This window comes from Bombina bombina, chromosome 3 (assembly GCF_027579735.1).
Source record: "Bombina bombina isolate aBomBom1 chromosome 3, aBomBom1.pri, whole genome shotgun sequence".
In the NCBI taxonomy this organism is placed as follows: domain Eukaryota; kingdom Metazoa; phylum Chordata; class Amphibia; order Anura; family Bombinatoridae; genus Bombina; species Bombina bombina.
Genome location: NC_069501.1, coordinates 42,713,396 through 42,738,992, shown reverse-complemented (window position 1 = coordinate 42,738,992; position 25,597 = coordinate 42,713,396). Strand labels below are relative to the sequence as shown.

General features: G+C 40.2%; 1 protein-coding gene across 1 annotated transcript in view; it reads left to right on the top strand.

Moving 5' to 3' along the window:
- Positions 1-25,597, top strand: part of POLQ (DNA polymerase theta) — a 444,612-nt gene that overhangs the window by 27,734 nt on the left and 391,281 nt on the right. The window contains exons 6-9 of the mRNA XM_053705140.1: positions 17,574-17,793; positions 20,957-21,116; positions 22,552-22,683; positions 23,517-23,729. Of these exons, the coding sequence (XP_053561115.1) occupies positions 17,574-17,793; positions 20,957-21,116; positions 22,552-22,683; positions 23,517-23,729 (725 nt within the window). The remainder of the gene's footprint in view (positions 1-17,573; positions 17,794-20,956; positions 21,117-22,551; positions 22,684-23,516; positions 23,730-25,597) is intronic.

Genomic DNA, 25,597 nt, shown 5'->3' with positions numbered 1-25,597 from the left:
GAGGTGCCTAAGCGGTGTTACAAAAATTTTGGGGAAATCTAGAGTGTTAAATTATATGCATTTCTAAGGAGTCCATATAATAACTTGCTTTCCTTTGATATCTTTATTGCGGGCAATGTTTCTGTGATTGACAGAAATCTTAAAGAGACAGTTATGTTTTCTTGAAATTTTATTTTATATTTTTATTTTTTATATATATATTTTTTTTACTATTGTGTGCGTGTGTGTATCGTTCATTGCAATATGGACTTGGGGCCTATGTCTGTGGAGGAATGCAAACTTTGTTTGTTTGAATGCCCAGGGGGAACCACCATTACCCTTTTGTAGTTCTTCTATAGAAATAACTTTAATGTACAAAGATGCTGTTCAGGCTTTGCCACAGGTGTCCCAAACTGTGCCATCATCTCACGCAGTGCCCTCAGCTTCCTCTCTATCCCCTGATGGGGTATTTCTGAAAGCTAAAATTGCAGCTCAGGTTTTCTCAACAGTATCTGAGGCACTAGCGGCCATCCCTATGTTGCAAGGGAGGCGGAAGAGGAAGATTTTGGAATCAGACAGTAAGGCATCTGATCCATCTCAGGCTATCCAGGTTGCTCTTTCCCATAAGTCGGAAGAGGAGGATACTTCAGTAGCCTCAAAGGGTGAACACTCAGATTCGGATAGTATAAGTCCTGCTTCTGATGCTGAATTGCTTTCCTTCATATTCAAGCTTGAACACCTCTGTGTTTTACTAAAGGAGGTTTTAGCTACCTTGGACGACTCTGATACGCCTATTGTTGTCAATCCTAAAAAGTCGAGTAAATTAAATAGATACTTTGATATTCCCTCTCCTGGGGAGGTGTTCCCAGTGCCACACTGTGCCACGGATATTACCCGGGAATGGGAGAGGCCAGGAATACCATTTCTTTCATGTAATTAACAAGAGTCCATGAGCTAGTGACGTATGGGATATACATTCCTACCAGGAGGGGCAAAGTTTCCCAAACCTCAAAATGCCTATAAATACACCCCTCACCACACCCACAATTCAGTTTTTACAAACTTTGCCTCCTATGGAGGTGGTGAAGTAAGTTTGTGCTAGATTCTACGTTGATATGCGCTCCGCAGCAAGTTGGAGCCCGGTTTTCCTCTCAGCGTGCAGTGAATGTCAGAGGGATGTGAGGAGAGTATTGCCTATTTGAATGCAGTGATCTCCTTCTACGGGGTCTATTTCATAGGTTCTCTGTTATCGGTCGTAGAGATTCATCTCTTACCTCCCTTTTCAGATCGACGATATACTCTTATATATACCATTACCTCTGCTGATTTTCGTTTCAGTACTGGTTTGGCTTTCTACAAACATGTAGATGAGTGTCCTGGGGTAAGTAAATCTTATTTTCTGTGACACTCTAAGCTATGGTTGGGCACTTTGTTTATAAAGTTCTAAATATATGTGTTTAAACATTTATTTGCCTTGATTCAGGATGTTCAACATTCCTTATTTTCAGACAGTCAGTTTCATATTTGGGATAATGCATTTGAATCAAACATTTTTTCTTACCTTAAAAATTTGACTCTTTTTTCCCTGTGGGCTGTTAGGCTCGCGGGGGCTGAAAATGCTTCATTTTATTGCGTCATTCTTGGCGCGGACTTTTTTGGCGCAAAAAAAAAAATCTTTTCCGTTTCCGGCGTCATACGTGTCGCCGGAAGTTGCGTCATTTTTTGACGTTCTTTTGCGCCAAAAATGTCGGCGTTCCGGATGTGGCGTCATTTTTGGCGCCAAAAGCATTTAGGCGCCAAATAATGTGGGCGTCTTATTTGGCGCTAAAAAATATGGGCGTCTCTTTTGTCTCCACATTATTTAAGTCTCATTTTTCATTGCTTCTGGTTGCTAGAAGCTTGTTCTATGGCATTTTTTCCCATTCCTGAAACTGTCATTTAAGGAATTTGATCAATTTTGCTTTATATGTTGTTTTTTCTCTTACATATTGCAAGATGTCTCACGTTGCATCTGAGTCAGAAGATACTTCAGGAAAATCGCTGTCTAGTGCTGGAACTACCAAAGCTAAGTGTATCTGCTGTAAACTTTTGGTAGCTATTCCTCCGGCTGTTGTTTGTATTAATTGTCATGACAAACTTGTTAATGCAGATAATATTTCCTTTAGTAATGTACCATTGCCTGTTGCAGTTCCTTCAACATCTAAGGTGCAGAATGTTCCTGATAACATAAGAGATTTTGTTTCTGAATCCATCAAGAAGGCTATGTCTGTTATTTCTCCTTCTAGAAAACATAAAAAATCTTTTACAACTTCTCTCCCTACAGATGAATTTTTAAATGAACATCATCATTCTGATTCTGATGACTCTTCTGGTTCAGAGGATTCTGTCTCAGAGATTGATGCTGATAAATCTTCATATTTATTTAAAATGGAATTTATTCGTTCTTTACTTAAAGAAGTACTAATTGCTTTAGAAATAGAGGATTCTGGTCCTCTTGATACTAATTCTAAACGTTTAGATAAGGTATTTAAATCTCCTGTGGTTATTCCAGAAGTTTTTCCTGTTCCTAATGCTATTTCTGAAGTAATTTCCAGAGAATGGGATAAATTGGGTAATTCATTTACTCCTTCTAAACGTTTTAAGCAATTATATCCTGTGCCGTCTGACAGATTAGAATTTTGGGACAAAATCCCTAGAGTTGATGGGGCTATTTCTACCCTTGCTAAACGTACTACTATTCTACGTCAGATGGTACTTCGTTTAAGGATCCTTTAGATAGGAAAATTGAATCCTTTCTAAGAAAAGCTTATCTGTGTTCAGGTAATCTTCTTAGACCTGCTATATCATTGGCTGATGTTGCTGCAGCTTCAACTTTTTGGTTGGAAACTTTAGCGCAACAAGTAACGGATCATGATTCTCATAATATTATTATTCTTCTTCAGCATGCTAATAATTTTATCTGTGATGCCATTTTTGATATTATCAGAGTTGATGTCAGGTTTATGTCTCTAGCTATTTTAGCTAGAAGAGCTTTATGGCTTAAGACTTGGAATGCTGATATGGCTTCTAAATCAACTCTACTTTCCATTTCTTTCCAGGGTAACACATTATTTGGTTCTCAGTTGGATTCTATTATCTCAACTGTTACTGGTGGGAAAGGAACTTTTTTACCACAGGATAAAAAATCTAAGGGTAAAAACAGGGCTAATAATCGTTTTCGTTCCTTTCGTTTCAACAAAGAACAAAAGCCTGATCCTTCATCCTCAGGAGCAGTTTCAGTTTGGAAACCATCTCCAGTCTGGAATAAATCCAAGCCTTCTAGAAAGGCAAAGCCTGCTTCTAAGTCCACATGAAGGTGCGGCCCTCATTCCAGCTCAGCTGGTAGGGGGCAGGTTACGTTTTTTCAAAGAAATTTGGATCAATTCTGTTCACAATCTTTGGATTCAGAACATTGTTTCAGAAGGGTACAGAATTGGTTTCAAGATGAGACCTCCTGCAAAGAGATTTTTTCTTTCCCGTGTCCCAGTAAATCCAGTGAAAGCTCAAGCATTTCTGAATTGTGTTTCAGATCTAGAGTTGGCTGGAGTAATTATGCCAGTTCCAGTTTCGGAACAGGGGATGGGGTTTTATTCAAATCTCTTCATTGTACCAAAGAAGGAGAATTCCTTCAGACCAGTTCTGGATCTAAAAATATTGAATCGTTATGTAAGGATACCAACGTTCAAAATGTTAACTGTAAGGACTATCTTGCCTTTTGTTCAGCAAGGGCATTATATGTCCACTATAGATTTACAGGATGCATATCTGCATATTCAGATTCATCCAGATCATTATCAGTTCCTGAGATTCTCTTTTCTGGACAAGCATTACCAGTTTGTGGCTCTGCCGTTTGGCCTAGCTACAGCTCCAAGAATTTTTACAAAGGTTCTCGGTGCCCTTCTGTCTGTAATCAGAGAACAGGGTATTGTGGTATTTCCTTATTTGGACGATATCTTGGTACTTGCTCAGTCTTTACATTTAGCAGAATCTCATACGAATCGACTTGTGTTGTTTCTTCAAAATCATGGTTGGAGGATCAATTTACCAAAAAGTTCATTGATTCCTCAGACAAGGGTAACCTTTCTGGGTTTCCAGATAGATTCAGTGTCCATGACTCTGTCTTTGACAGACAAGAGGCGTCTAAAATTGATTTCAGCTTGTCGAAATCTTCAGTCACAATCATTCCCTTCGGTAGCCTTATGCATGGAAATTCTAGGTCTTATGACTGCTGCATCGGACGCGATCCCCTTTGCTCGTTTTCACATGCGACCTCTTCAGCTCTGTATGCTGAATCAATGGTGCAAGGATTACACAAAGATATCTCAATTAATATCTTTAAAACCGATTGTACGACACTCTCTAACGTGGTGGACAGATCACCATCGTTTAATTCAGGGGGCTTCTTTTGTGCTTCCGACCTGGACTGTAATTTCAACAGATGCAAGTCTCACAGGTTGGGGAGCAGTGTGGGGATCTCTGATAGCACAAGGAGTTTGGGAATCTCAGGAGGTGAGATTACCGATCAATATTTTGGAACTCCGTGCAATTTTCAGAGCTCTTCAGTTTTGGCCTCTTCTGAAGAGAGAATCGTTCATTTGTTTTCAGACAGACAATGTCACAACTGTGGCATACATCAATCATCAAGGAGGGACTCACAGTCCTCTGGCTATGAAAGAAGTATCTCGAATTCTGGTTTGGGCGGAATCCAGCTCCTGTCTAATCTCTGCGGTTCATATCCCAGGTGTAGACAATTGGGAAGCGGATTATCTCAGTCGCCAAACGTTGCATCCGGGCGAATGGTCTCTTCACCCAGAGGTATTTCTTCGGATTGTTCAAATGTGGGAACTTCCAGAAATAGATCTGATGGCGTCTCATCTAAACAAGAAACTTCCCAGGTATCTGTCCAGATCCTGGGATCCTCAGGCGGAGGCAGTGGATGCATTATCACTTCCTTGGAAGTATCATCCTGCCTATATCTTTCCGCCTCTAGTTTTTCTTCCAAGAGTAATCTCCAAGATTCTGAAGGAATGCTCGTTTGTTCTGCTGGTAGCTCCGGCATGGCCTCACAGGTTTTGGTATGCGGATCTTGTCCGATGGCCTCTTGCCAACCGTGGACTCTTCCGTTAAGACCAGACCTTCTGTCACAAGGTCCTTTTTTCCATCAGGATCTGAAATCCTTAAATTTAAAGGTATGGAGATTGAACGCTTGATTCTTGGTCAAAGAGGTTTCTCTGACTCGGTGATTAATACTATGTTACAGGCGCGTAAATCTGTATCTAGAGAGATATATTATAGATTCTGGAAGACCTATATTTCTTGGTGTCTTTCTCATCATTTTTCTTGGCATCCTTTTAGAATACCGAGAATTTTTCAGTTTCTTCAGTTCCTTGAAAGGTCAAATCTCTGCTCTTTCTGTTCTTTTTCACAGAAAGATTGCTATTCTTCCTGATATTCATTGTTTTGTACAAACTTTGGTTCGTATAAAACCTGTCATTAAGTCAATTTCTCCTCCTTGGAGTTTGAATTTGGTTCTGGGGGCTCTTCAAGCTCCTCCGTTTGAACCTATGCATTCATTGGACATTAAATTACTTTCTTGGAAAGTTTTGTTCCTTTTGGCAATCTCTTCTGCCAGAAGAGTTTCTGAATTATCTGCTCTTTCTTGTGAGTCTCCTTTTCTGATTTTTCATCAGGATAAGGCGGTGTTGCGAACTTCTTTTGAATTTTTACCTAAAGTTGTGAATTCCAACAACATTAGTAGAGAAATTGTGGTTCCTTCATTATGTCCTAATCCTAAGAATTCTAAGGAGAAATCGTTGCATTCTTTGGATGTTGTTAGAGCTTTGAAATATTATGTTGAAGCTACTAAGTCTTTCCGAAAGACTTCTAGTTTATTTGTTATCTTTTCCAGTTCTAGAAAAGGCCAGAAAGCTTCTGCCATTTCTTTGGCATCTTGGTTGAAATCTTTAATTCATCTTGCCTATGTTGAGTCGGGTAAAACTCCGCCTCAGAGGATCACAGCTCATTCTACTAGGTCAGTTTCTACTTCCTGGGCGTTTAGGAATGAAGCTTCGATTGATCAGATTTGCAAAGCAGCAACTTGGTCCTCTTTGCATACTTTTACTAAATTCTACCATTTTGATGTATTTTCTTCTTCTGAAGCAGTTTTTGGTAGAAAAGTACTTCAGGCAGCGGTTTCAGTTTGAATCTTCTGCTTATGTTTTTCATTAAACTTTATTTTGGGTGTGGATTGTTTTCAGCAGGAATTGGCTGTCTTTATTTTATCCCTCCCTCTCTAGTGACTCTTGTGTGGAAAGATCCACATCTTGGGGTAGTCATTATCCCATACGTCACTAGCTCATGGACTCTTGCTAATTACATGAAAGAAAACATAATTTATGTAAGAACTTACCTGATAAATTCATTTCTTTCATATTAGCAAGAGTCCATGAGGCCCGCCCTTTTTTGTGGTGGTTATGATTTTTGTATAAAGCACAATTATTTCAATTCCTTATTTTATATGCTTTCGCACTTTTTTATCACCCCACTTCTTGGCTATTCGTTAAACTGAATTGTGGGTGTGGTGAGGGGTGTATTTATAGGCATTTTGAGGTTTGGGAAACTTTGCCCCTCCTGGTAGGAATGTATATCCCATACGTCACTAGCTCATGGACTCTTGCTAATATGAAAGAAATGAATTTATCAGGTAAGTTCTTACATAAATTATGTTTTTCCTCCTCCCCTGTCTTTAGGATGATGTTCCTGGTCGCAGACTCCATCAAGGAGTCGTTGCAGACGGTTCCCAAAGGGGAAGGAGCGATTTCTACTTTGGCTAAGAGAACTACTATCCCTATTGAAGATAGTTGTTGTTCTTTCAAGTATCCTATGGATAAAAAGCTGGAGGCTTTTTAAAAAAAGATGTATACTCATCAAGGATTGCAATGGCAACTGGCGGTGTGCATTGCTACAGTAACCAGTGCGGCAGCCTATTGGTTTGACGCTTTGTCTCAGTCCCTGCAATCTGAAACTCCTTTGGAGAAAATTCAGGATAGGAGAAAGGCTCTAAAGTTAGCTAATTCCTTCATCACTAACGCTTCTTTGCAGGTCATTAAGTTGGGGACCAAAACATCTGGCTTTACTATCTTGGCGCGTAGAGCGCTATGGCTTAAATCTTGGTCTGCTGATGTTTCTTCCAAATCTAAGCTTTTGGCATTCCCTTACAAAGGAAAGGCCTTGTTCGGGCTGGCATTGGCAGAAATTATTTCTGATATCAACGGTGGTAAAGGATCTTTTCTGCCGCAGGACAAGAAGAACAAGATAAAGGGACGTCAGTCTAATTTTAGTTCCTTTCGTAACTTCAGAGGTAAGCCTTCCCCTGCCTCTACCAAACAGGAACAGTCCAAGCCCTCTTGGAAGCCTGGTCAGTCTTAGAACAGTGGGAAACAATCCAAGAAACCCGCAGCTGAATCCAAGTCAGCATGAAGGGGTTGCCCCCGATCCGGGATCGGATCAAGTGGGGGGCAGGCTCTTTCAGTTTGCACAGGCTTGGGAGCAGGATGTCCAAGACCCGTGGGCAGTGGACATTGTTTGTTTCTCAGGGGTACAAGTTAAAGTTCAAGACCTTTCCTCCCAGAGGCAGGTTCCATCTCTCAAGATTATCTGTAGACAAGAGAGGCTTTCATGAAATGTGTACAGGACATTTCCCTCTTGGGAGTGATAGTGCCTGTCCCAAGCCAGGAACAGGGTCTCAGGTTTTACCCAAACCTGTTTGTAGTTCCCAAAAAAGAGTGAACTTTCAGGCCCATTGTAGATTTAAAGGTTCTAAACAAGTTCCTCAGAGTGCCGTGATTCAAGATGGACACTATCTGCTCCATTCTGCCCCTGATTCAAGAAGGTCAATTCATGACAACCATAGATCTGAAAGATGTGTACCTGCATGTTCCCCCTTCACAGGGATCATCACAAATATCTGAGGTTTGCCTATCTAGACAAACATTTTCAATTTGTAGCGCTTCTCTTTGGCCTTGCCACAGCTCCCAGAATATTCTCAGAGGTCATGGGAGCTCTATTGGCAGTAATTCGGTCTTGGGGAATTGCAGTGGCGCCTTATCTGGATGACATTCTGGTTCAGGCGCCATTCTTTCATCTAGCAGAATCTCATACAAGGATCTTGTTGGCGTTTCCTGTTTCCCATGGTTGGAAGATCAATCTGGGAAAAAGTTCACTTGTTCCAACCACAAGAGTGACCTTCTTAGGAACCCTTATAGATTCTTTGGCTATGAAAATTTTTCTGACGGAGGTCAGAAGAGCCAAAATTCTGTACGATTGTCTGTCCCTGCAGTCAGCGACACGACCATCTGTGGCCCAATGCATGGAGGTAATCTTGTTGATGATGGCTTTCATGGACATTGTTCCATTCGCTCGGTTCCATTTGAGACCTTTGCAGCTAGGCTCGCTCGCTCAGTGGAACAGGGATTATTCAGATCTATCTCAGAGAATAGTTCTGGACCAATCAACAAGGGACTCTCTACCGTGGTGACTGTCTCAAGAACATCTGTCCCAGGGGTCGTGTTTTCAGAGACCCTTTTGGGTAATTGTGACCACGGATGCCAGCCTGTCGATTTGGGGAGCAGTCTGGTACTTGGTGAAGGCGCAGGGACTTTGGTCTCGGGAGGAATCTGCTCTCCCCATAAACATTCTGGAGTTGAGAGCGATCTTCAATGCCTTGGCTTGGCCCCAACTGTCTTTAGCCCGGGTTATCAGGTTCCAGACGGACAACATAACCTCAGTGGCCTACATCAATTGGATCTGATGGCATCTCGTCCGAACACCAAGCTCCCAAAGTACGGTTTGAGGTTGAGGGATCCTCAAGCTTTTCTGATAGATGCCCTGGCAGTTCCTTGGAACTTCAGTCTGGCATATCTCTTTTCTCCGTTTGCTCTCCTTCCGCGAGTCATTGCTTGAATCAAGCAGGAGAGAGCATCAGTGATTCTTATAGCTCCTGCATGGCCTTTCAGGATCTGGTATTCAGATCTAGTAGAGATGTCCCTACTTCCATGGAGGCTACCCCTCAGGAAGGACCTTCTGATCCAGGGGCCCTTCCTTCATCCGAATCTCATTTCTCTGAAGCTGACTGCTTGGCGATTGAACACTTGATTTTTGCCAAGCGTGGATTTTCTGAAGTGGTCATTGAGACCATGGTTCAAGCTCGTAAACCTGTCACTAGGAAGATTTACCATAAGATATGGCGGAAATATCTTTATTGGTGTGAGTCTAAAGGATTTTCTTGGAGTAGGGTCAGGATCCCAAGGATCTTATCTTTTCTCCAGGAAGGCCTCGAGAAGGGGTTATCTGTCAGAACCCTCAAAGGGCAGATTTCTGCGTTATCCATTCTGCTCCACAAGCGTCTGGCGGATGTGCCGGATGTACAATCCTTTTGTCAGGCCCTGGTCAGAATCAGGCCAGTGTTTAAATCCGTTGCTCCTCCTTGGAGCCTTAATCTTGTTCTTAAAATTTTGCAGCACGTTTCGTTTCAGCCTATGCATTCCATAGATATTAAGTTATTATCTTGGACAGTTTTGTTTCTTACTGCTATCTCTTCTGCTCGGAGCGTTTCTGAACTCTCAGCATTGCAGTGTGATTCTCCTTATCTCATATTTCATGCAGATAAGGCAGTTCTCCGTACCAAGTTTGGTTTTCTTCCTAAGGTTATTTCGGACAAAAATATTAATCAGGAAATTGTTGTTCCTTCCATCTGTCCTAATCCTCCTTCTCATAAAGAATGTTTGTTGCACAACTTAGACCTTGTGAGGGCTTTTAAATTCTATCTGCAGGTTACGAAGGACTTTCGTCAGTCTTCTGCATTGTTTGTTTGTTTTTCTGGTAAACGTAAGGGCCAGAAAGCTTCTGCTTCTTCTCTTTCTTTCTGGTTGAGAAGTGTTATTCGTATGGGTTATGAGACTGCTGGACAGCAGCCTCTTGAGAGAATGACAGCCCATTCCACTAGGACGGTGTCTTCTTCCTGGGCCTTCAAGAATGAGGCCTCTGTAGAACAGATTTGTAAGGCTGTGACTTTGTCTTCATTGCACACTTTTTCTAAATTCTATAAATTTTATACTTTTGCCTCGGCTGAGGTTTCTTTTGGGAGCAAGGTTCTGCAAGCAGTGGTGCATTCCTTTAGGTTACCTGTCTTGTCCCTCCCTTATCTGTGTCCTCTAGCTTGGGTATTGATTCCCAACAGTAATTGATGATCTGTGGACTCACCGTGTCTTAAGAAAGAAAATAAAATGTATGCTTACCTGATAAATTTATTTCTTGACATGATGAGTCCACGGCCCTCCCTGTTTTCAGACAGTTTTTTTTTTTTTTTTTATAAACCTCAGGCACCTCTGCACCTTGTGTTACTTCCTTTCTCTCCTTTTCCTTTGGTCGAATGACTGGGTTTTGTGGGAAGGGAAGAGATACTTAACAGCTTTGCTGTGGTGCTCTTTGCCTCCTCCTGCTGGCCAGGAGTGATATTCCCAACAGTAATTGTTGATCCATGGACTCACCATGTCAAGAAAGAAATACTTTTATCAGTAAAGCATACATTTTCTATTTCCCTCTAATTACCTTGTTTCTAAGCTTCTGCTGACTGCCTCCTTATCTCAGATCTTTTGACAGACTTGCATTTCAGGCAATTAGTGCTGACTCCTAAATAACTCCACGTGCGTGAGACGCATGAACCCACGCCCTCTAGCTGAAAAAAATTGTCAAATGCATTCAGATGAGGCGGCCTTTAAGGGCTTAGAAATTAGCATATGAGCCTACCTAGGTTTAGCTTTCAACTAAGAATACCAAGATGATAAAAGTAAAGTATAAAGTTGATGAAAATTACATGCCCTATCTCAGTTTAATTTGGAATTTACTATCCCTTTAATAATAATAATTTGTGCTAAATCAGCCCTGGGTAACAACTACACTGTGATGTAAAAGTGAAAACTGTAATGTTAGCAACATTTGTTTTGTTTCTTGCAAAGCCAGAGTGGTGTTTATCGTCTCGCCTGTGTTGCGATCAGTTAGTAAAGGGTTATAAATAAGCTCTTGCCCTGATTAAACAATCACTATGTATAATGTTGTACTCCAGCCTCTATGGCTGCTGTGGAAAGACACAATTTTCAGATTGACTTTACAGAAAACATATAATATGAAATGGCATATTGTTATAATATTTTAGCACATGAGAATACAAAAGAAAGTACAACACAATTAAAGTTAGTGAAATCTGCCCAAAATGATGATTTCATCAAATGTCCAAAGGTCAGAAAGTAGAAACGCAAAGAGCGGAAGTTCCTTAAAGAGATAAAAGTCAATGCTAGAAAACCCAGGGCAATAATTCTTTAAGTATAAGAGGAACACAAGATAATACGTTGTCTGCGTAAAAACAGGGCTCTCAGTGTCTAATAAAAATGCTCTGGCGAGGAAAACACAGGGTGCAATAGCTTTCTTATTTAAAGAGCTCTGATTAGGTGTTGCTTTAATTTACTCTGAGTGGGGGCTCCATAAGGATATCAGTGTCCCATAAATATCTCGCTGACCTGAACAAAGGAAATAATTTCTCCAACATTGGTGTGTCCGGTCCACGGCGTCATCCTTACTTGTGGGATATCTCTTCCCCAACAGGAAATGGCAAAGAGTCCCAGCAAAGCTGGCCATATAGTCCCTCCTAGGCTCCGCCCACCCCAGTCATTCTCTTTGCCGTTGCACAGGCAACATCTCCACGGAGATGGTTAAGAGTTTTTTGGTGTTTAAATGTAGTTTTTATTCTTCTATCAAGTGTCTGTTATTTTAAAATAGTGCTGGTATGTACTATTTACTCTGAAACAGAAAAGGATGAAGATTTCTGTTTGTGAGAGGAAGATGATTTTAGCAGACAGTAACTAAAATCGATTGCCGTTTCCACATAGGACTGTTGAGATGAAGTAACTTCAGTTGGGGGAAACAGTTAGCAGACTTTTCTGCTTAAGGTATGACTAGCCATATTTCTAACAAGACCATGTAATGCTGGAAGGCTGTCATTTCCCCTCATGGGGACCGGTAAGCCATTTTCTTAGTCTCAAACAGAATAAAGGGCTTAATATGGGCTAAAAAACTGGTAGACATTTTTTATGGGCTAAATCGATTGCTTTATTGGGGCATTTTATTCATATTTATGCTGACAATTTGCATTTATAAACTTGGGGAACGTTTATTAAACGGCAGGCACTATGTTAGACACCTTTTCCAGTCAGGGGGCCTTCCTAGTTGTAGACTGAGCCTCATTTTCGCGCCATTACTGCGCAGTTGTTTTTTGAGAGCAGGGCATGCAGATGCATCTGTGAGGATTTGAAATTTGCTGGAAAAGCTTTTAGAAGGCGTCAATTGGTATCATATTCCCCTTTGGGCTTGGTTGGGTCTCAGCAAAGGCTATAGCTGGGACTGTATAGGGGTTACATTTGTAAACGGCTCCGGTTCCGTTATTTTAAGGGTTAAAGCTCTGAAATTTGGTGTGCAATACTCTTAATGCTTTAAGACACTGTGGTGAAATTTTTGAACAATTCCTTCATACTTTTTCACATATTCAGTAATAAAGTGTTTTCTGTTTAAAATTTAAAGAGACAGTAACGGTTTTGTTTTAAAACGTTTTTTTGTGCTTTGTTGATAAGTTTAAGCCTGTTTAACATGTCTGTGCCTTCGGATAAGCTATGTTCTATATGTATGAAAGCCATTGTGTCTCCCCATTTAAATTTATGTGATAATTGTGCCATAGCGTCCAAACAAAGTAAGGACAGTACTGCCACAGATAATGAAATTGCCCAAGATGATTCCTCAGATGAGGGGAGTAAACATGATACTACATCATCTCCTACTGTGTCTACACCAATTTTGCCCACACAGGAGGCCCCTAGTACATCTAGTGCGCCAATGCTTATTACCATGCAACAATTAACGGCTGTAATGGATAACTCCATAGCAAATATTTGATCCAAAATGCCTACTTATCAGAGAAAGCGCGATTGCTCTGTTTTAAACACTGTAGAGCAGGAGGGCGCTGATGATAATTGTTCTGTCATACCCTCACACCAATCTGAAGGGGCCATGAGGGAGGTTTTGTCAGATGGGGAAATTTCAGATTCAGGAAAAATTTCTCAACAAGCTGAACCTGATGTTGTGACATTTAAATTTAAATTAGAACATCTCCGCGCACTGCTTAAGGAGGTGTTATCTACTCTGGATGATTGTGACAACTTGGTCATTCCAGAGAAATTATGTAAGATGGACAAGTTCCTAGAGGTTCCGGTGCACCCCGACGCTTTTCTATACCCAAGCGGGTGGTGGACATAGTAAATAAGGAGTGGGAAAAGCCCGGCATACCTTTTGTTCCCCCCCCTATATTTAAGAAATTATTTCCTATGGTCGACCCCAGAAAGGACTTATGGCAGACAGTCCCTAAGGTCGAGGGGGCAGTTTCTACTCTAAATAAACGCACTACTATTCCTATCGAAGATAGTTGTGCTTTCAAAGATCCTATGGATAAAAAATTGGAGGGTTTGCTTAAAAAGATTTTTGTACAGCAAGGTTACCTTCTACAACCCATTTCGTGCATTGTTCCTGTCACTACAGCAGCGTGGTTCTGGTTCGAGGAACTAGAAAACTCGCTTAGTAGAGAGACTCCATATGAGGAGGTTATGGACAGAGTTCACGCACTTAAGTTGGCTAACTCTATTATTTTAGATGCCGCTTTGCAATTAGCTAGATTAGCGGCGAAAAATTCAGGGTTTGCTATCGTGGCGCGCAGAGCGCTTTGGCTAAAGTCTTGGTCAGCGGATGTGTCATCCAAGACAAAATTGCTTAACATCCCTTTCAAAGGTAAAACTCTATTTGGACCAGAATTGAAAGAGATTATTTCAGACATCACTGGGGGAAAGGGCCACGCCCTTCCACAAGATAGACCTTTCAAGGCCAAAAATAAGTCTAATTTTCGTTCCTTTTGCAATTTCAGGAACGGACCGGCCTCTAATTCTGCATCCTCTAAGCAAGAGGGTAATGCCTCACAACCCAAACCAGCCTGGAAACCGATGCAAGGCTGGAACAAGGGTAAGCAGGCCAAGAAGCCTGCCGCTGCTAACAAAACAGCATGAAGGAGTAGCCCCCGATCCTGGACCGGATCTAGTGGGGGGCAGACTCTCTCTCTTTGCTCAGGCTTGGGCAAGAGATGTTCAGGATCCCTGGGCGCTAGAAATAGTTTCTCAGGGTTATCTCTTGGAATTCAGGGAACTACCCCCAAGGGGAAGGTTCCACATGTCTCACTTATCCTCAAACCAAATAAAGAGACAGGCGTTCTTACATTGTGTAGAAGACCTGTTAAAGATGGGAGTGATACACCCAGTTCCAATAAAGGAACAAGGAATGGGATTTTATTCCAATCTGTTCGTAGTTCCCAAAAAAGAGGGAACTTTCAGACCAATTTTGGATTTGAAGATCCTAAACAAATTTCTCAAGGTACCATCGTTCAAGATGGAAACCATTCGAACGATTCTACTCACTATCCAGGAAAGTCAATTTATGACTACCGTGGATCTAAAGGATGCGTACCTACATATTCCTATCCACAAAGAACATCATCAGTTCCTAAGGTTCGCTTTTCTGGACAAGCATTACCAGTTTGTGGCCCTCCCATTCGGGTTAGCCACTGCTCCAAGGATTTTCACAAAGGTACTAGGGTCCCTTCTAGCGGTTCTAAGACCGAGGGGCATTGCAGTAGTACCTTACTTGGACGACATTCTAATACAAGCGTCGTCCCTGTCAAAAGCAAAGGCTCATACAGACATCGTTCTGGCCTTTCTCAGATCACACGGATGGAAGGTGAACATAGAAAAAAGTTCTCTGTCTCCGTCGACAAGAGTTCCCTTCTTGGAAACAATAATAGATTCCTTAGAAATGAGGATTTTTCTGACAGAGGTCAGAAAGTCAAAACTTCTAAGCACTTGTCAAGTTCTTCATTCTGTTCCTCGTCCTTCCATAGCGCAGTGCATGGAAGTAGTAGGGTTGATGGTTGCAGCAATGGACATAGTTCCTTTTGCACGAATTCATCTAAGACCATTACAACTGTGCATGCTCAAACAGTGGAATGGGGACTATACAGACTTGTCTCCAATGATTCAAGTAGATCAGAAGACCAGAGATTCACTCCGTTGGTGGCTGACCCTGGACCATCTGTCCCAGGGAATGAGCTTCCGCAGACCAGAGTGGGTCATTGTCACGACCGACGCCAGTCTAGTGGGCTGGGGCGCGGTCTGGGAATCCCTGAAAGCTCAGGGTCTATGGTCTCGGGAAGAGTCTCTTCTCCCGATAAACATTCTGGAACTGAGAGCGATATTCAATGCTCTCAGGGCTTGGCCTCAACTAGCAAAGGCCAGATTCATAAGGTTCCAATCAGACAACATGACGACCGTTGCGTATATCAATCATCAGGGGGGAACAAGGAGTTCCCTGGCGATGAAAGAAGTGACCAAAATAATTCAATGGGCGGAGGATCACTCCTGCCACCTATCTGCGATCCACATTCCAGGTGTGGAAAACTGGGAAGCGGATTATTTGAGTCGTCAGACATTCCATCCGGGAGAGTGGGAACTCCACCCGGAGATCTTTGCCCAGTTGACGCAACTATGGGGCATTCCAGATATGGATCTGATGGCGTCTCGTCAGAACTTCAAGGTTCCTTGCTACGGGTCCAGATCCAGGGATCCCAAGGCGACTCTAGTCGATGCACTAGTAGCGCCTTGGACCTTCAACCTAGCTTATGCATTTCCACCGTTTCCTCTCATTCCCAGGCTGGTAGCCAAGATCAAACAGGAGAGGGCCTCGGTGATCTTGATAGCTCCTGCGTGGCCACGCAGGACTTGGTATGCAGACCTTGTGAATATGTCATCGGTTCCACCATGGAAGCTACCTTTGAGACAGGACCTTCTTGTTCAGGGTCCATTCGAACATCCAAATCTGGTCTCCCTCCAGCTGACGGCTTGGAGATTGAACGCTTGATTCTATCAAAGCGTGGGTTTTCAGATTCTGTGATAGATACTCTGGTTCAGGCCAGAAAACCGGTAACTAGAAAGATTTACCATAAAATATGGAAAAGATATATCTGTTGGTGTGAATCCAAAGGATTCCCATGGAATAAGATAAAAATTCCTAAGATTCTCTCCTTTCTACAAGAAGGTTTGGAGAAAGGATTATCTGCAAGTTCTCTAAAGGGACAGATCTCTGCTTTATCTGTCTTACTACACAAAAGACTGGCAGCTGTACCAGATGTTCAAGCATTTGTTCAGGCTCTGGTTAGGATCAAGCCTGTTTACAGATCTTTGACTCCTCCCTGGAGTCTAAATCTAGTTCTTTCAGTTCTTCAAGGGGTTCCGTTTGAACCTTTACATTCCATAGATATTAAGTTACTATCTTGGAAAGTTTTGTTTTTGGTTGCAATTTCTTCTGCTAGAAGAGATTCAGAGTTATCTGCTCTGCAGTGTTCTCCGCCCTATCTGGTGTTCCATGCAGATAAGGTGGTTTTGCGTACTAAGCCTGGTTTTCTTCCTAAGGTTGTTTCTAACAAAAATATTAACCAGGAGATAGTTGTACCTTCTTTATGTCCGAATCCAGTTTCAAAGAAGGAACGTTTGTTACACAATTTGGACGTATTCCGTGCTCTAAAATTCTATTTAGAGGCTACAAAAGATTTCAGACAAACTTCTTCCTTGTTTGTTGTTTATTCTGGTAAAAGGAGAGGTCAAAAAGCGACTTCTACCTCTCTTTCCTTTTGGCTTAAAAGCATCATCCGATTGGCTTATGAGACTGCCGGACGGCAGCCTCCTGATAGAATCACAGCTCACTCCATTAGGGCTGTGGCTTCCACATGGGCCTTCAAGAACGAGGCTTCTGTTGACCAGATATGTAAGGCAGCGACTTGGTCTTCACTGCACACTTTTGCCAAATTTTACAAATTTGATACTTTTGCTTCTTCGGAGGCTATTTTTGGGAGAAAGGTTTTGCAAGCCGTGGTGCCTTCCGTTTAGGTAACCTGATTTGCTCCCTCCCTTCATCCGTGTCCTAAAGCTTTGGTATTGGTTCCCACAAGTAAGGATGACGCCATGGACCGGACACACCAATGTTGGAGAAAACAGAATTTATGCTTACCTGATAATTTACTTTCTCCAACGGTGTGTCCGGTCCACGGCCCGCCCTGGTTTTTTAATCAGGTCTGATGAATTATTTTCTCTAACTACAGTCACCACGGTACCATATGGTTTCTCCTATATATATTTCCTCCTGTCCGTCGGTCGAATGACTGGGGTGGGCGGAGCCTAGGAGGGACTATATGGCCAGCTTTGCTGGGACTCTTTGCCATTTCCTGTTGGGGAAGAGATATCCCACAAGTAAGGATGACGCCGTGGACCGGACACACCGTTGGAGAAAGTAATTTATCAGGTAAGCATAAATTCTGTTTTTATATCAGATTTTCATTGGCTTTTCTGACTTTCATATTTTAGAATCAGTAACAAGCAGAATGGCATTCGGAGTGATGTGCAGATTGTTGGTATGAGTGCCACACTGCCAAACCTGGATCTGTTAGCTTCTTGGATTGATGCTGAGCTGTACCATACAGACTTCCGACCTGTGCCGCTTATGGAATGGGTGAAAATTGGCAAAACTGTGTATGACTCATCAATGACCCCAATACGGGAATTTGAGCCATTAATCGATGTAAAGGTATTTATCTTGTCTAGACTGTTTCCCACTTCATATTATTAATCTTTCCTGAAAACCTATATAACCTTTTTCTAATCCGTGCTATAAATGCTTCAGTATAATATAAATTCTTCTAACACAAAGACTTGGCTTATAACTTGTTCAGCTCCGTAATTAAACTCACTAATTATTAAATGGTATAAAGACTAGTTTAATTACTAGTTACTATAATTAAAAAAAGAAACAAACAGAACGGATTACAGGAACAAGAAAGCCAAAGTTTTTTGTTTTTTATGGATCAAACAGATAATTTTAGAGACTGTTGTCAAATTTACTTCTAAAAACCACATCTGTATAAAATGCTCTGATATGAATGAGTAAGGACAATACTTACTAGACAAATACATTCATTATAAGCTATAAAAATCTGAATAATTTAAACAGCCTGTTTTTAGAAGCCGCTCAAATAATGTTGGCACTGAGATTTGATAACCCTTTTTTTCTGACTGCTATATGTGTGTTACAGATTGTTATATTTATACTTTTCTGCGATTTTATGGGAATTCTAGAACAAGCAGTTTTCATAGTAATGTCATTTTTTTTTTATTTCACAAAAACCTACAGATAACGATCTTTTACAAGACTGAATCTATATGCGGCTCTGGCACAGAGACAAATATATCCCGTTGTGCTTTGACAGTTTGATTAAATAAATTCTGTGTCGCTGTTACACTGAGTTTTAATAATCCACTAGGAGGCAGCCTACATCTGTGTAATAATATGCGTGCAGACAACAGACTACTTTATTCGGCACAGAATTGTTGCTGTGTTTTTTTTTTTTTTTTGTAGTGTTGCTGTCTTACTTTTGTTTCAGAACTGATCTGGACCTATTAGCTAGATCTGTCTGTGATGCAGTGAGGGGCCCTATTAACCCCATGACTGCCAAAGAGGACTGTACCTCATTCTGAAGCAGTCTTAGGCACGAGATGGTTAAACCTTTAATGACAAACATACAATACAAATCCTGTGCTAACAGTTGCTGCATAGAGCTCCCTGACTTCTTGATGTTAAGCATTTGAGAAACATTACGTTCTTTAAAAAAACAAAACATTGTCATTGGTCATGAGTCTAACCAAGCAACACATAATAAAAGGGTTGGTCTCACTATAAATACTAAAGATCAGTGTATGAGAGGGCGTCTGGTTGATTTATGTAATGAAACTAGACATTTATACTAACTTCTTATTCCATTCATTCTAGAGACAATATTCTCAAAAACATTTTGATTAGGAAAAGATTTAAAGCAGTTGTTTAACAGTGGTTAGAGACCACAAAACAAGAGAAGCACTTGATAACGTCAATAAACATACTGATATAGTGGTACCTTAACCAGACAAAGGAGTATAGCAGTGTGGGATATTTAATCTTATAGAGCTGAAGCTTAGAGACAAAAAAAAAACGATATCTCATTCTCGTTCAGTATTGGGTTATTTGCGAATAGTTACTGAGCTTGATAATGTGATTATCACTGCTTCATTTTTGTGCTTATATATAATATTACTCTTCTTATTCAGTGCCTACCTGTAATCAGGTTAAACTGTATTTAAGAAACTGGTGACAAGGAGGAACTAGTCTGAGGAAGCACCAGTCAGGTGCGAAACGCGTCAGTCCTGTACTTGCACTGTGCCATGTTCATTTTTAAGATTTGAAATGAAGATTTCTGATTTTGACCTAACTAGGGGTCACTTTGTTTTGTGTCACAGGGTTGTCATTTTTCGTATAAATACAGGTTTACAAAGGGTAATAAAATGTCCCAAATAGTAATTAAAGGGGTACTTACTATACTTCTATTTTCAAATTTTCTTAGTTCGCTTGGTATATATATATATATATATATATTTTTTTTTAAAGCAGTGATGTAAGCTCGGGAGCCTGCCTGTGTCTGCAGCACTATACTGGCAGCAGTTTTGCAAGAATGCTAACCATTTGTAAGAGCACTGTTTGCTGCCATGTAGTGCACCAGACCCCTACCTAGGTATGTATTAAAAAAGGAAGATCATGGGAACAAAACAAATTTGATCATAGAAGTAAATTAGAAACTTTTTTCTTTTAATGGTGTGTTCATATCCCTTTAAGTCACAGCATCAGAGAGCCCTTGTTCACAATTTAAAGAAGTTTATAAATGTTGGGGTTCCCAGTGTATAGCATGGGATCATATATCTGCTGGCACAACCTTTTCGTCTACTGTCGCAGGGCGCACTTATTAGATAAAGTTGTATGAAAATTGTAGATCTGTCCTATTCATTATTGGGAGTAATACCCCCCCCCCCCATTTACAAGTTTGAAAAGGGAAACAAGGATTTACAAACTGTATTACAAATTGATAGAATGTTTCATGAAGTATCTCTCTATTGTGCTAGTATTAGTTTGTATATATAGATTTATACTTTATATACTCCACCTGTTTAATTGCATTCAATTGTCACTCAATGGGACTTTCCTCTCATTTATTCTAGTCTAGCTCTTTGCGATCATGTGTCCTCAGATACATTAAGGGTTAATCTTGCTTTGCAGTAACATCCGGTTAATTTGTTTATAACTAATAGGGTTCAGAATTAATATTTAAGTGTGTGGCTGAAACGCATTAAACACACTACACTAACATTTGCATTTTTATTTGCCTTCGATAAATGTTTTATACACAGCTGAGCCGTCAAACTCTCTTTTCTACTCGCAATATATTCAATAGTTTACAAATGGCTTTTACATTTAGTTTGTCATTTGAAATAGTTTCTGATGCCTGTTGAGACTGCCACCTATACAGAAAAATAAATACTGCATTATTGGGTATAGAAAAGCTAAGTATACAAAAGAAAGCAGCACAGATCAACCTCCCAGTGGGTGGATGGGAAAAAGAGCTCAGCTCATTTGAAAGGTTGTTCCCACAGCAACTTTGAACACAACAAACTCTTATCAGCTCAGTACTTTGTGCCTTTAATCTTACACTTCAGAAAGAAACATGTACAGACTTAACGGGGCTTCTGTGTATTTTTTACCAACAAAATCTATGTTTTCAAATGTTCATTAACAAAAATAACTAAACACCTGTAATGTGTGATTTATGTCTTGCAGCACTAGCAGTAAGTGTGTATAGATTCATTCCTGTCTGATGCTCTATTTGCAGGGAGATGAGGATCACATTGTCGGCCTGTGTTATGAGACCGTACATGGCGGCCACTCCATTTTAATCTTTTGTCCTTCTAAAAACTGGTGTGAGAAGCTAGCAGACACCATCGCTCGGGAGTTTTACAACCTGTATCACAGGGCTGCTCAGCAGCCAGAAGGTATGGGCAAGAGAGCGGCTAATGCCGTGCCACAAATACACTGTTGCTTTTTAGGCTAGTTATTACTGTGGATATTAGAGTAAACAGACGTAATGTGCAGCAAGTCTGATGCTCTTTATAGAGACAAATGCACTGGCTCTTAGTTATGTACTCCTGATTCACCATTACTCCAACATGTGCTTTAAGGGATACTGAACCCACATTTTTTTTATTTTATGATTCAGATAGAGCAGCAGTTTTAAGCAACTATCTAATTTACTATTTTTTTCATTATCTTTATTTGAAAAAGCAGGAGTGTAAGCTTACAAGCAGGCCCATCTTTGGTTCAGCACCTGGGTAGTGCTTGCTGATTGGTGGCTAAATGTAGCCATTAATCAGCAAGTGCTATCCAGAGCGCTGAACCAGAAATAGAGGGGCTCCTAAGCTTACATTCCTGCCTTTTCAAATAAAGATACCAAGAGAACGAAGAAAAATTGATAATAGGAGTAAATTAGAAAGTTGCTTCAATTGCTGCTCTATCTGAATTTAAAGGGATATGAAACCCAAATTTTTCTTTCATGATTCAGATAAAGAATACAATTTCAAACAACTTTCCAATTTACTTCTATTACTTAATTTGCTTCTTTCTCTTGTTATTCTTTGCTGAAATGTTTATCTAGGCAAGTTCAGGTTCCGCAGAGAACCTAGGTTCTAGCTGCTGATTGGTGGCTGCATATATAAACTGACTGTCATTGGCTCACCCATGTGTTCCGTTAGAAACCAGTAGTGCATTGCTACTCCTTCAACAAATGATACAAAGAGAATAAAACAGATTAGATAATGGAAGTATTCTCTATCTGAATCATGAAAGAAAATTTGAGTTTCATGTCCCTTTAAGAAAGAAAAAAATGTGGGTTTAGTGTCCGGGTGATGCGCTCACTTGATGTGTACAGCAGTTATACTGTAACTGCTGCAGACTTTACAGATTCTTCCGTTTCCATATAACCACAATAATAATTAAATACACTGCAATGTCCATTTAATAGAAGTTGTTTGTATGAGATGTTTATTCCTTTCTAAAATGTTTCTCCATTCCTCTTTCTATTAATTAAAATGATTTATTTTAAACACTTTCTGCATTGAATTTCTTATAAAATCTTGTTTAAGTAAACAGTGTATTTTCTAAGCCATTTTTAGAGCTAAAGTTAAATGAAAATATATTAAACATTCCCTTTTAATGGACCTTGTAATCATAAATCTAAGATCGGTTTTGTAAGCTTTCATGATGTCACAGGTCTTAAAAGCTTATGGAATACAACGTATTGATTTATGGATGTCACAAACTAGCAGTCTACTAATAAATATTGTTTCATCTGTAACGCGTTTCATTTCTGTTGCATTGGAATAAGAGCACTAAGGTGTATTTTGCGTTGCATATCTTTGTCTTTTCTGGTAGCCACCATCTCTCCTGTGGCGCTGGACAAGGATGGAATTCAGGATGTTGTTGATCAGCTGAAGCGTTCCCCGGCTGGGCTGGATGCTGTTCTGGGGCGTACGGTTCCCTGGGGAGTTGCTTTCCATCACGCTGGTACTGGAATATGTTTTTATTTTCTTGTGGTTAAAAGTGGGGCAATAAACACTGCTGATGTTTTAAAGTACCAAATGGAACCTCTACTGATGACAACAAATGTATGTTAAAGGGACAGTAATGGCAAAATTAGTTTCATGATTCAGTTAGAGCATGTGATTTCAAACAACTTTCCAGTTTACTTCTATTATCAAATTTGCTTTATTCTCCATGTTATCCTTTTGCTAAGAGTGAATGTAGCTAGGCTGATAGGAGCTCAGGAGCGTTCATGTGTCTTTAGCAGTCTGACCAGCAGTGTTTGTATCTATGTATAACATCGCTATAAATAATGTAGCAATAACTACTGCCAGATTGCTATAGACATGTGCATGCTCCTCAGCACACCTATAATTATTCTTTAATAAAGGATACAAAGAGAACTTTGTATCTCAGAATAAAATTTGAAAGTTGTTAAAATGTTATGCTGTAAGGAATCCATATAAGTTTAATTTTAACTTAGCTGTCCCTTTAAGATTCCCATTGCTAACGTAACAGTTTCTGTGCCCTATAGACCTACTCCATAAAGTGTTTATCCAATCCCTAGGCTGGATGTAGTCAGCCATGTTGTTTAGAGGGACTCCTTAGTGCCATTCTTTCCAATTCTACTATGTTCTTGAGTTCACTAGTAGCAACATCTGTGTTAAGATTTATTTTTATATCTAGTGGTAGCTGTAGATAAACTGTACTGTGTGACATTTTGTGACTCCTTGTGTGTTTTTACCTTGCTGTTCGCTCTTATTAGGTTAACCGATATATTGTGTGTTTATTACCTGTGAACGAGTCTTTGTTTTTAGGACTAACGTTTGACGAGCGGGATATAATTGAAGGTGCTTTCCGTCAAGGCTTTGTCCGTGTGTTGGCAGCAACATCTACTCTTTCCTCTGGGGTAAACCTTCCTGCTCGTCGCGTCATTGTTAGAAGTCCGCTTTTTAATGGGCGTCTCCTGGACATTCTGACCTATAAGCAGATGGCTGGAAGAGCTGGGAGAAAAGGAGTGGACACTGTGGGTATGTATATAATGGTTCCACTGGCAAGGTGCTAGACAAAGGGTCATATGTGTTTTATTTCAGGGAAATGAAAGCGTGGAGATGAACTGGTGGAATGGGGTAGTCGGAATAGCAGTGATGTTCAGAGGGTAGGGGTCTGGGATAAGCATAAACCAATGAAACACCAGACCTACTGTATAGAGGAGCGAAAGTAGCCTTTAATGGCAGATAAGAGCAATAGGCCCATCAAGTCTGCCTGATATTTGCTAAAAGTATAAACTTATCTAGTTAGTAGGATTATCCTACTAGGATAGCCTTATTCTTATCTTAGGCATTAATTAGTACATAGAATAGCCTTATGCTTATCCCAATCATTAGTTAGTATGTACGATAGCCTTATGCTTATCCCAGGCATTAATTAGTACATAGGATAGTCTTATGCTTATCCCAATCATTAGTTAGTATGTACGATAGCCTTATGCTTATCCCAGGCATTTATTAGTACGTAGGATAGCCTTATTCTTATCCCAGACGTTAATTAGTAAGTAGGATAGCCTTTTTCTTATCCCAGGCATTAATTAGTACTTAGGATAGCCTTATTTTTATCCCAGGCATTAGTTAGTACATAGGATAGCCTTATGCATATCCCAAGCATTAGTTAGTATGTACAATAGCCTTATGCTTATCCCAGGCATTTATTAGTACGTAGGATAGCCTTATGCTTATCCCAGGCATTTATTAGTACGTAGGATAGCCTTATGCTTATCCCAGGCATTCTTAAAGCCCCCACAGTGTTTGTATTTACCACCTCTTGTGGAAGTTTATTCCATAAATCACTCACCCTTTCTGTAAATAAGTGCTTCCTCTATTTACTTCTGAATCTACTATCCTTCAGCTTGAGATCATGTCCCCTTGGATTTTCCTTTTTATATAAAATAGTCAGCATCAGCTTTACTAAGCCCGTTAATATACTTGAAAGTTGCTATCGTATCACCTAATTCCCTTCTCTCCTCTAAGCTATAGATATTTAGGTCATTGAGTTTGTATTTGTGTGTCCAAATTACATCTCATTTCTGTACAAAATCCTAATTGAGAAACAGGGCACATCAGTCAAATTGCAATTTGATACTTGATTATGTTTTTTGCTGATTTTAAATTTACAGATATTCCTATGATGCCATATCCTGATCCATTCTGAGTAGATAGAAAATTGTTAGCTTTTGTAACTGTATAAATAGACTTGATCATCTCACCAGCACAATCAAAGAAAGCCACTAATACTTTTTCTGTTACATAAACAGGACAAATTTGTGTTTGCCTGTAATACAAAAATTACATTTTCTAATTCACTAGAGCATAACTGGCCATAGATAACGCCTTGCAAAAGAGTTTGATCACGTAAGCAAAATCCTGCATTGCAGGTCCTGAGAAGAACTTGGCTGTGGAGCCAATCGGTGGCATGAGTCACATTGTTAATTATGCACTGCTCTGGAGGGGCAATCTGTGTGCTCCTAATAGCGCTAGATCATTTCTCAGTTATCTAGAGTCAGTAATGTAAAAAATATGCACTCTTGATTTTAGATAATGTTATTAAAATGTCCCTTAAATTGCTCTTGTTTTTGTGGGCATCCAGGATAGCTTTGGAAAAAATCATACAGTCCAGTGATTTTTGATTCTGAAAAGTACTGGTTGCCTTTTTAACAATTATAAAAGTGGGACATCCTTATCAAATTAAAAAGAGTTGTTAGTATGATGTGTGTTACTGTCTTGCTGCCATTTCAAGGTGTAGCAGGATATGCATGCAGGTCACAGAATTATTACACTTATTAAATGACGCATTTTATAATTTAATGGACACAGGCTGCTTGTAACCTCATTTACATTACAGC